At 30.5% G+C, this 11,450-nt stretch overlaps 1 protein-coding gene across 1 annotated transcript; it reads right to left on the bottom strand.

The window, feature by feature from the left end:
- Positions 1–1,604: 1,604 nt before the first annotated feature.
- On the bottom strand, positions 1,605–7,751 carry LOC102601990 (uncharacterized). The gene is made up of 9 exons (XM_006359880.2): positions 7,306–7,751; positions 7,006–7,209; positions 6,536–6,593; positions 6,396–6,458; positions 4,499–4,568; positions 2,838–2,953; positions 2,539–2,628; positions 2,322–2,453; positions 1,605–2,060 (listed from the first exon to the last, which is right to left on the bottom strand). Exons 1-9 carry the CDS (start codon positions 7,662–7,664, stop codon positions 1,926–1,928), a joined length of 1,227 nt encoding a protein of 408 aa, XP_006359942.1. The 5' UTR covers positions 7,665–7,751; the 3' UTR covers positions 1,605–1,925.
- Positions 7,752–11,450: the final 3,699 nt, after the last annotated feature.

Genomic DNA, 11,450 nt, shown 5'->3' with positions numbered 1-11,450 from the left:
TCATTGACTAATGAGTAATTTCTTAACAACAAACCTTAATGATACCATAATATATATATATATATATATATATATTGATTTAGTATCAGTTAAGCGAAATTAGTAAATAGGGTATATAGTGTAATTATTTAGTGGGGTATGAATGTAAAGGGGTATATGTTTGTAATTATTTTGCTTTTATAGGGTATTTGCTTATTTTCCGCATTTAGGTTATTTCGTATTGCATTATAACTAATTAATATTTATCTTTTGAAATTAGTTAATCATACTAAATTTATATAATATTATGTAATCAAGTACAAATAGTTTTTTATCTAAAAATAAAATTTATGTAAATTTGCTCTTATAGATAAAAAAAAAATCAACTTAAAGCACAAGCAACAAAGACGGAGAGAAAAAAAATAAAAATTAACTGCAAACACAAATAACAATTTTGAGAATTACTCTTCACGTTATTAAATAAATAAATAAAGTGAAAGAGACCGTAGTCATATTCCTATAACTTATTCTCCATCATTCTTCCGCCATTAACTTGCCATTTCTTCACCCCAATCCCCTCCGCTTTCATCATATATGAATTCTATTATTATTAACACTAATTACTGCTTACTTTCTTTTAGCGAGATGGCTTAGTAGAATGAGTGGTCTAAACTCTAAAGTCAAAATTTAGGAAAAAATTGTATATATTTTTTACTTGTAATTCCATAAAATAGATGGTATTTAATTATAATTTGATATTAATTTTTTTTCTCAATGGACAATATAACATTTCTTGTATATTTCGTAAGATAGAATAGTCATATATAAATTATTGTATGTTATATAATATCACAAATGTTTAGATCTGAAATATATTCTCATTGATTATAATTTTGAAAACTTTACACAAAATTATCAGAATTATTTAAAAATAGAATTAAGATTTCGATTATTCATATAATATTTTATATTAATTTTAGTTACAAAAATATGTCTATATCAAGCTTCCTAAAGAGGTAGTAGGAAACATCTCAAACCTTCTTAAGATGAGAACATTGATAATGTTAGGAACAATCCAAACCCACACTGGTTAATGAACCTAATAGATATTAAATTCAAAATCGACTCTATCTGCTGCTCCCAAGTTTTCCCTTTTGTAGCATAGCATGGAACATTTGGATAAATTGCAACAATAACTTCCATAATAAAACAAGAGAGTGATTTCTTTTTCACTTTTTTCAAGCTACATTTTAGAGAGTAATTTCTTTTTCTTTTACATACTTTTACTCTTGCGTAATAAATAGTAAATAAAAAAACTTACTCATAATTGTAATTGTATTTTTCAAAACATATGTTTTTTTATCACTTTATAATAATTAGTTTGTGACTTAAATGTTCCATCATTTAATCTTGTTAATACCAAAAATTTACAAAAGTGGAAAAAAAAAACGGCTAAATAAATAAAAGTGAAATTGTCCCTATTAACTCTCCCCACAGTCGCCAGTAACTTATCCTCCATTTCTCTTCTACCATTAACTGCCATTCAGACCCCTCACCCGTTAATCATATTAATTAACACTAATTACTTAGTTTGTCAGCCACAAAGAAAAACAAAAGAACAAGACTTGTTTGTTAGGTCTACTTTTATTGAACAAGTGAGAAAAAACAGCAAGATTCACCAAGACATATACTATCTCTCTCTACTTGTAATCTCAATTAAGGTAATTATGCTTAAACTAATTGTAAACTTTTGCAATGTTGTATAGGCATCACATTTCTTCTTTCGTTTCCAGAGGGCAAGGAGACATTTAACTGTACTATTAATGATATATATATGTGCAGTTTTCTTCGTCGTTGAGCTATACATTGTGCATGAGAGACTTCCATGTTTATGCAGGTAATGACATTTCAAAACGATATAGGATTTCAGCTGAAGTGAAAAAAGATTACTCCTCCAGACAACTGAACCAGTTGGCAATGGTTGTACATAGGCCCTTTGTGTCATTTATTGAAAGAGTCTTAACCACTTGAGCAATAGCATCTGCTGGAGTGTATACAGTTCCTACTCGCCATTTTGGTTCCTGATCACAAAAACAAATAATGACATTGTGTTTCTGTGAAAATGAACACAAAGTTCAGTATGAAGTGTTTTAAGTTGCCATTATTTATCATTAAGTGGTTTGTACTATCTTTTTAACATTTCAGCCTGAAAATGAAAGGCAGACTATGCTTTGTCCATGAATTCATCATTCTAACATGTAGAACTGATATCACTCGCTATAAGTCGTTGTAGCTGCTTAAACAAGTGAACAAAGCAAATCTTGCAAGAATGTGCACTATACCTGTACACATGGTGTGATGTGGTTCCCGGTTAATGCAATTTTCTCCACTTTTCCACCATAAGATTCTACACGAGGCTTTAGTGTCTCTTCAAGCCGATCTGTCTCATCAATTGCGTCATTGTCAAATTTCACCTGAAATAAAAGTTTGAACCCATCAACACTAACATTGACTTACAATCCGAAACTACTCTGGATGATAAAACCATAATACAAATACCAGCAGTGTACGCTTGACATTGTACGCATTTTTGAAACACTCAAGATTTTCTGAAGGTGTTGGCTTGAACTCTGATATCCCTTGAGCAAGCTTAAAGAAGTAACAAGTTCATAAGAGCAGATAGCTAAGAGCAAAATTATGATGTGCCTAAAATTCATAATGCTTAAAGCTGAATATGCATCAAGAAAGTGACATTCAGCAAGATATATAATTAGCAAAAAACAGCAAGAACATGCAATGGAGATGATAAAATTTTCATCCAAATTGCTGCCTCAACAAATAAAATTGACAGCATATACCTCGCCAAATACCGAAGGCAACTGATCAGCAAATTTAGTCAATGAAACAACTGTTTCTGGATCATAGTCGGGGATGATTGTTCCAGCAGTATCAAGCAACACCCTCAACGCATCTCCTACATATTATTGATGAAAAGAAAGTAATTATAACGATGAAAAATATTAGCAGAAAAGGAGACTTCATTGAAAAGGGAAAACAAAACAAGTATAACAAAATGCAAGTAACAGCGCGAATTTAATCACAGAGAAATTTTAAATGAAGTTTCCTTCTCTATTCTCGTTCTCATTCAGGTGTTCCACATCAGGTGTATAAGAACATCTAAAAGAGTATACAGATGATAAATTTTAAATTAAGTTTCCTTCTCTATTCTCGTTCCATTTCAGGTGTTCCACATCACGTATATAGGAACGTCTAAAAGGGTATGGAAAGCTCTTGGGTTCTTCCCAGTGCCCAGTGTCTTATGTCATGGGTTGGATGTTCAGATTCTTTCACATGAAATTAGATCCAACTTTTACCAAACTCATTCTCACACTTGTAAGAACACATTAAAATCCACCTTCGAACCCAAAATCGGGTCACACGTACTGAGAGGTGTTGAGTATCTAGTACTCCGTTCACTGATTAAAAAAAAGAGTTATGCAGAGATCCACATCGGGTGTATAAAGACACCTAAATAAGCAGTTTAATCGTACTTTGGCAACTTTACATAAGGCAGAGTTTTGTTTATTTTGGGTGATAGCGGAGAAGTGGACAAACAAGTCACCCTTACTGCCACTCTACATAACAGTACATGAGATTTTCACCTCATACGGCTCCTCATTCAATTTTTTCGAATTCATTGGATCCTTTTCCAGATTCAAGAATCCCCCACCTCTTCTTCTGCTCCGCCTCGAAAAGTAACTAGGACCAATCTACTCATGTTCTTTTATGTTCTGATTGAACACTATCCCTTCTTTATTATTCTCAAAGGATAAGATTATTCTCTTCACCAATAGAAACAAATTAGACTTGGCCTAAAACTTTCCACTCATTTCCACTCATACCTGACCTTCACTAAGGATATTCTATTTTTGCTTGATCTAAAAGGATTATATCTCAATGTCCCATAGCCATTTTAAATGTAAAACATCAGAAAAGGTAAATGTGAGATTTAAATGACTAGAACCATATATAGTTTTCTAAGAATAACTGGTATACAGCACATATGATTGACAAATTGCAGGAGAAAAATAGAAAGGAGAAGAGAATAGGGATCAAAAGACTATGGTAGGCAAAGTAGGAAAGGAAAATTCAGATAATATTCCCATGTTCTATAATTTGACCTACTTTCCTCTTTTTGTCCCAAAAGCCTTCACCCATTTCTTGAAAATGACAATTTTTCTTCCTCGAACAATTTAAACTCATAAACAAATACTGAATCATGTACATTTTCTACTAAGGATCCACTTCCTCAATAACTCAAACAATTTTTATGCACTTTGCATCAATCTCAACATAAGAATCGATTTGAACATTTTATTCTAAAGCTCCATAGATTTAAATTAGGTAGATGGGGTAGCAGTTACATGCAAGATTGCTGCAGATAGGAAATAGCAATTGCCATAGCTATGGTTTCTAGTGAAAATAAGAAATAATAGATGAAGCTGTTAGATAAATCTACCTGAAGCCGATTGAGCCATTGAATACGCTGGAGATATAACAGGCACCATCTGGCCAACAAGAAGACCCAACTGCAAAATGGGATCAAAACTTCAAGAAATGATGCATTTTGGCTGCAGAATGTTCTATGGAGAAAATAAAAGGCAAGACTTGAAGATTGTAGAAGCAGAAATTGTCGCAATGGCCTATTCTATTTGCAGATGGCAGGCTGGCAGCTGACCAAATTCATATTATCAACTTTACCCAAGAAAGGGATCCTCTCCACCTTGACTAGATCATCCTTCAGAAAGCTCCATCACTCAATCTGTCTGACAACGACAAAGCTTCATCCAGCCCCTTCTACCTTACTTGATATGTGGTTAGAACCAACCATCATTAAAATTCATACATTTGGAATAACCATGTATTTATCTGTCAGCTTACTGCTTGTTCAGTTGCATTCTTCCTTTAGTTGCATTAATATCTTATTTTATCCCTTCCCTTGAGTTTTTAAAATGAATCAGTGTCTACGGCTGTGCACACTATCGGAAGAGTATACTGCCTATTCCTTATAAATGTTTGTTTCTATAAAAAAGAAACAACTACCCCTTACCACATTACCTTTATATTCTCCTTTACAGTCTACGGATCTTCGTGTATTTGCGTTTCTTTTTTCTTTCTTGAGCAGCATGGTTTTGGGAATCTTGTTTTTTGGGGGAGGGTGGTTCGGCTGTGTGTGTGTATTGAGTGATAGGGTGGTTCAGCTCTCCTTACAGCAGTTCAAGCACTCTTTAAAAATCAGGATTTTAGTTTCATTCATCTTCAGCAAGGTCTTGAGCATACAAGGAGAAGGAGAGAGGCAGACTGCTGGTGGAAAAGGGGAGCCTCAGTGCTGAAAAGAGTAAATCTCAATGTGATAGCCTCTATATCCAAATTTACACAGTGTGTTAGAACAGATGTTTATGTATTTGGACAGGTAAACAGCCAGACTACCAATTGATGTTACTAATTATCTAACATCTGAAGCACTAACAAAGCCCTACTCCTTTTAGAATTTTCTTGTGGGCGATTGCTTTCAGGGCAAAAAACATTCATGCGGAATTACTGCACGAACCATAAAATAGGAAGAGAATGTTCAGAAGCGTCAAACTAAAGCTAGCTTATGCAAATGCCAATTGCCTAAGAGATGGAAAGATCTTTAGTTTATGAGACTGAATACAAGGAGGTGAACAGGGTTAAGGATTTCTTTAGATATATAAAAATAATTACCTTGACCTCGAAAAAAGAACCAGGCAGAACTATACCATTAAAGGGTCGTTTGGTAGAATGTACAAGAGAATCTAATACATGTATTAGTAATGAGATTGTTTAATCCTTTGTTTGGAAGGATTTTCAGCATATGTACAACTAATATATGTATTATAGGGAATATAACTAATTCATAGCAGATTATGGTATTAGAAATACAAGGGCTATTAATATATGGATAAATTGTTAAAGAGAGAACTGCCCTTACTACACCAAATCAAACACTAGATAAGAAATAACCCCAGCACAACTAATACATCCTATTAAGTACTATTCTTATATACTCTACGTCTCAACCAAACGACATCTAAGATAATGAGATATCATATGTTCAGAGAGGAATACATAACAGCAGAAATGATAAGATGAATAATTGTACACAAGTCATGACCACACACAGGTAAAATATAATAAGGACTGAAGCAGAATAAAGGGAACAAACTAAAAGAATCAATCAACTTTGGTACAGTGTCTCCTCTCAAGCTATAACGGAGTGCAAATTGTTCATAGATAGAAGATGGATCATGAGAAAAATTAAGTGAAGACAATATAGCTGCATAAATTTAGAATGTCAGAATCACCACAGATTATGTAAGAAGTGGATGAATTACCTGCTCAAAATATGGCACTGCCTCTGACGCTGGCCTATTGTTGTATGATATTATAACATTAGCCTACATGAGAAGACATAAAAAGGGACTCAGTAAGACATTCATTTCTTTAACTGTGAGCCAGAGGTGAAACACTAAACCTTAGGTATCTTCTCACAAAAATAACTTCCTACGAGCGCTTGAATAAGAGCACCATTACTGCAAGTTGCACATCACCAAAAACGAAAAAGAAAACAGACATCTTAGCAAGGTAATACTTTAATCGAGTTTAAGAAGTTTAACGGAAAAAAAAAGTTAATGCATTTGAAACAAGTATATCAAGAAATCCAATTCAAACTGAGTTCCACTACACATAGCACACAAAAATGATTATGCTAAAGCATTCAAATGAAAATATATTTTACAAACACCGAGTAACCCATTAAAAATAACAAGCCTAAGGTCCAAAATATTAAACACAAAAGAAAAAAGACGATTCGGGGATCTTAGTAGCTAAGTTGGTTGGTTGGCTGGCTACCTAAACTTTCACTTATTCCATTCCACACCTTGTAATACCCTCTCCTATCAGGCAACCCTGGTGCTAAAGAAAGACAGATTCAACACTAATTACCTGTGGCCAACTGAATAGAGTGGCAAATCAACAATGTCAGCAGCAGAAAGACCAGAATCAGGCAACCCTGATGCTAAAATTGAATCAAAACAAGCATGAAATCTATCAAAAACTTGTCTTGTGACTTGGGCATGATCAAATGTCACATTATAAGGCACACAAATTATCAGATACCCTTCTCTCGCCAAATTCTCCAGTAAATAACTGTTAACAAGAACAACCCAGAAAACAAAATCAAGAAAAGATTCAACTTTTAATCCCAATTCCACAAACTTCAAAGGAAACCACAACTTGTCTAACCTGTAAGTAACTTCAGGAACAGCTCCAATAAAAGCACCACCCACAAATTTGATAATAGCTTTGGGTTTTATACCCTTTGGTGGAGGAATAACCAAACAAGAATCCATCCTTTTGTAAAACTTACCAGTAGTGGTAGTATTGTAATTGATTCTTGTGGAGTTGAAACTACCTATTCCCATATAGTCATTTGAGAGTGTCATTTTAGGAAACTTGAAGAACTTTGGGTTTTTGAGATTTCTGGGAGAAAAGGGGCGGAATAAATATGGAAAAGTATTTGGGAAAAAGGGGTTTTGTTTGATTTCAAGAATATTAGAAGTGAAAGTAGTGGTAGCCATGTAAGCTGCAGAAGTAGAAGCCATTTCTCTACTGTGAGAGTGAAGCAGTGAGGGAAAATGGAGAGTTCTTTTAGCAGTTAAATTTGTGGAGCTATGGAGACTTTTATGTAACGTGGCATGATTTTAGCTACAACAAAAGTTCAATTTTATATTCACTCGTCCACTTTAATTGTTATGTTTCCTTTTTTAGAGTTAAAAGTAAGAATTTTGATTAACATTTTACGATGTATTTTTTTATCATATTATTATATAAAAAGTTATAGTAATTTAATATACTTTTTGAATATCTAATTTTTTTTGTTTAAAATATCGAATTAATATAATTTAATTAAAATTTTAAAAATTAATCAAATTGACTTTCGAAAAGCACAACATGACAATCAAAAGTGAACGGAGTATAACATTGATTTAGTGTGATTGTACTGTTACTTTAATATTTTCTTCTCATTTTATTTTTATTTATTATTTAATAAAATATATATTTTATTCTTTACCGTAACCCTACTTTATACTCTACTTTTTTTTATAATTTTATTATTTGAATTGTTGATATATGACATTACGTAACAACTAAAAATAATATAACATATCCAAATATTGTGTTCATCAAAATAATATACTATGATATAATACAACATAATATAATACATTATAAAATAATACGTAATTTATTTGGGGAAAATGAAATAAAGTAGTAGTATTTTATATCGTTATCGTTATTTTATTGAATTAGAATTGTTATTTTATTTTACATAAAAACAATCGATGATATATTTAGATTTACACGCATAATATTAAGATATGTTTACTACAATTTAATTCCTAACTATAATTATGAAATACGGGTAAAGTTGCATTTATGAAGCAAGCTAATTGAATTGTAATGAATTTTCTAATTTAAGGCATTATATAAAACATATGTTTGAGTCATTTTTAAGTAACTTAACAAGACATTTTAATTAAAAAATATATAAATTTTTGGATAAAAATAAATCAATCATGATATCATAACATAAAAAATTTCATTACATTAATCTAAACCACATTGTATTTTTATAATCCACCAAATCGTAACAACATTTATATTGCATCAAATTAACACAATCAAAACTTATATTCTATCAAATTATCTAACGTCATTAGTTTCTATCAATCAAGAATAAGTAATTTTTTTTCTTTTAATTAAGAACTATAGACAAATAATTTGCCTTGCATTTTAATATTTTTTTGTTAGTCGAAAAAAATGTCATCAAATTTTAAGTTTTTGTGCTTTAATTTTATTTTCTGGATAAAGCTATGTAGGTAGAGTTATACCGTTACATCCTTCTATTAATCTCTTCTAATTTTCTCATGTTAAATATTCTTATTATATGAAGGTTTTGTTTTTCTCATTTAATTATTTATATTTGAGTATTACTTATTTCTGTATTTTCATTCTATATATATATATATATAAAAAAATATATACAAATATTTTTAATGAATAATGGGGATCTACAATTTCAGGATTGGACTGCTCATTTACAAGGAATATAATTCCATGTGATAGTGATATTTACTTTTCAAATTATCAGATCAGCTTGCATTAATCTTAATTTATTTTTCTACAATCATAAATGTTAACTGAAAACAAAAGTTACAAAAGATGGATTTCACAAAAGAATTAAAGACCCAATGCAATAGTAAAAGTAGTCAGAAAATGTAGGTGAAATATATTTATAAGAAAATAAAGTTTTTTTTAATTTAATAATAGGAAAAAAGGTCTGAAATATATTCAAATTTTGATCGAAATTGTTGTTACTATACCGAACTTTGAAAAGGACCTTTTACCCCTCTGCACTATTTAATAGTGTATTTTAAAGGTATATATGTGCTCACGTGGACATCATAAATATTGCATCATTATAAATAGTAACGTGTCCACGTGGACACATATATACCTTTAAAATACACTATTAAATAATGCAGGGGTAAAACATCCTCCATAAAATTTGGTATCGTAACAACAATTTCGATCAATATTTTTCAGACCATTTTCCCTTAATAATATGCCCCTCTTTTGTTTCGATTATTTCTTTTTCTGTAGTTAACTACCCCTCCGTAAGTTTTTCAACTCATTAAAAAAAAGTGCTTGTTTTTGTCCTATTTTAATACCTTTTAAATTTTATTTTATCCCGACAAATTAAAGAGGACTCAGAATGATAACTCAACGAACACAACCTAATGCATGATCCTTCATAAGAATTGTTTCTATTTAATTTTCACGGTTAAAACTTAAGATTTTTTATTAAGAATTAAGAAATCTTATTCATCTCACTACAATTTTTGATGTGATAAACGCAATAATTTTATATGTTAATACACAAACTGATTTTGCTGGCAAGATGAGATTTTCTGTGATGCATTGATAAATGCATGATATGTGTTTGCACTTAAGTTATTTTGCATTCAATTATTATTAATTAATATTTATTTTTACAATTTAATTAATCCTACTAAATTTATATAATTTTATGTAATCGAGTGCAAATTATTTTTTACCGTAAAAAAATATATATATTATGTAATTTTGCTCTTATAGAACTGCAGTTGTGGGAGAGTATCCCTCCTCAATCCTCAATGTCACAATTTTTGTTACTCTTAATTAGTTGCTTTAAGTGTTAATTTTTTCTTTTATTTTTAACTTCCCTGGTAAATGAGGGGGAAACAAATATTTATGTGATTTACTTGTTCAGTTTTTACCTTAAGCTAATAGATATATGACATGTGTTTATATATATTTCTTCAACTCTGAATCACGCTTCATTAATATTCATCATAACCTTATTAAATTATTTATAAATACCTAATCCCCTCAATTGAGTAAGTGTAATTAGACAAATATTTTATTAAATTTATATTTAGATATGACTTTTATTTTTATTTTAAATTAATTTTGTGAGTAAACATCATTAATATTTTGCTTAAAATAGGCATCAAACAATTTTTATTTTATTTCTAAAAATATTGTATTATAAACACCATTTTCAATTATTTTTTTGTTTATTTTGACACAACATTACATAATTTATTTGTTTTTTCTTCTTATTTGATTCATTGTAACAAAAGCTCCTTAACTTTGGCGCCAAGACTTCTTAGTACCCACTTTTCCCACAAAGAGTTCTTATTAGCAAAAATTTAGGCATGTGGTTATAACTTATAATTAATTAAGAATTTTGTACTACAACGAGCAAAACAAATAAAAAATACACATATTTATATAAATATTCCATAAACTCATTTTCAGTTTTCTGTTGGATAATATTTTGTTATTCTTCTTGATGAAGTTTTTGCATAGATCGCTTTATTTGGGCTGATCTTTAATTTTTACTCTCAAATATGTTGATAAATAATTTTTGTCTATATGGGTCAAATTATCTATATTTATGACCTAATTTTGCACAACATAAGTTTAGAAATCTTTGGGTCTTTTGATATAATATATGTAGGAATTAAGTTATCCGACACATGTTATATAGTATATAATTTGTTCCACATAAATTCTATAAGAATATTATGATACAAAAAGGTAAACTTATGCTGTCATTTCAATGTTAGGATATTTTTCGCTACATATTTTTTACTTAAATATCGAGGGACTAAAACTAAAGACCATGAAATTTGAAGGTAAAAATTAAAAATTGGCCTAGGCGTTTGTGCTAATGACCCATTATTCTTCATTGTTTTATTGCTTTGAGAGCTGACTTTGAAGTCCAGAATGAGTTATAGTTCTTTCAAGCATAACTTATTTTTCAGACTTGAGCAACTTCC

This window comes from Solanum tuberosum, unplaced genomic scaffold, assembly GCF_000226075.1.
Source record: "Solanum tuberosum cultivar DM 1-3 516 R44 unplaced genomic scaffold, SolTub_3.0 scf00303, whole genome shotgun sequence".
Classification (NCBI taxonomy): domain Eukaryota; kingdom Viridiplantae; phylum Streptophyta; class Magnoliopsida; order Solanales; family Solanaceae; genus Solanum; species Solanum tuberosum.
This window is presented reverse-complemented; position numbering and strand designations above follow the sequence as displayed.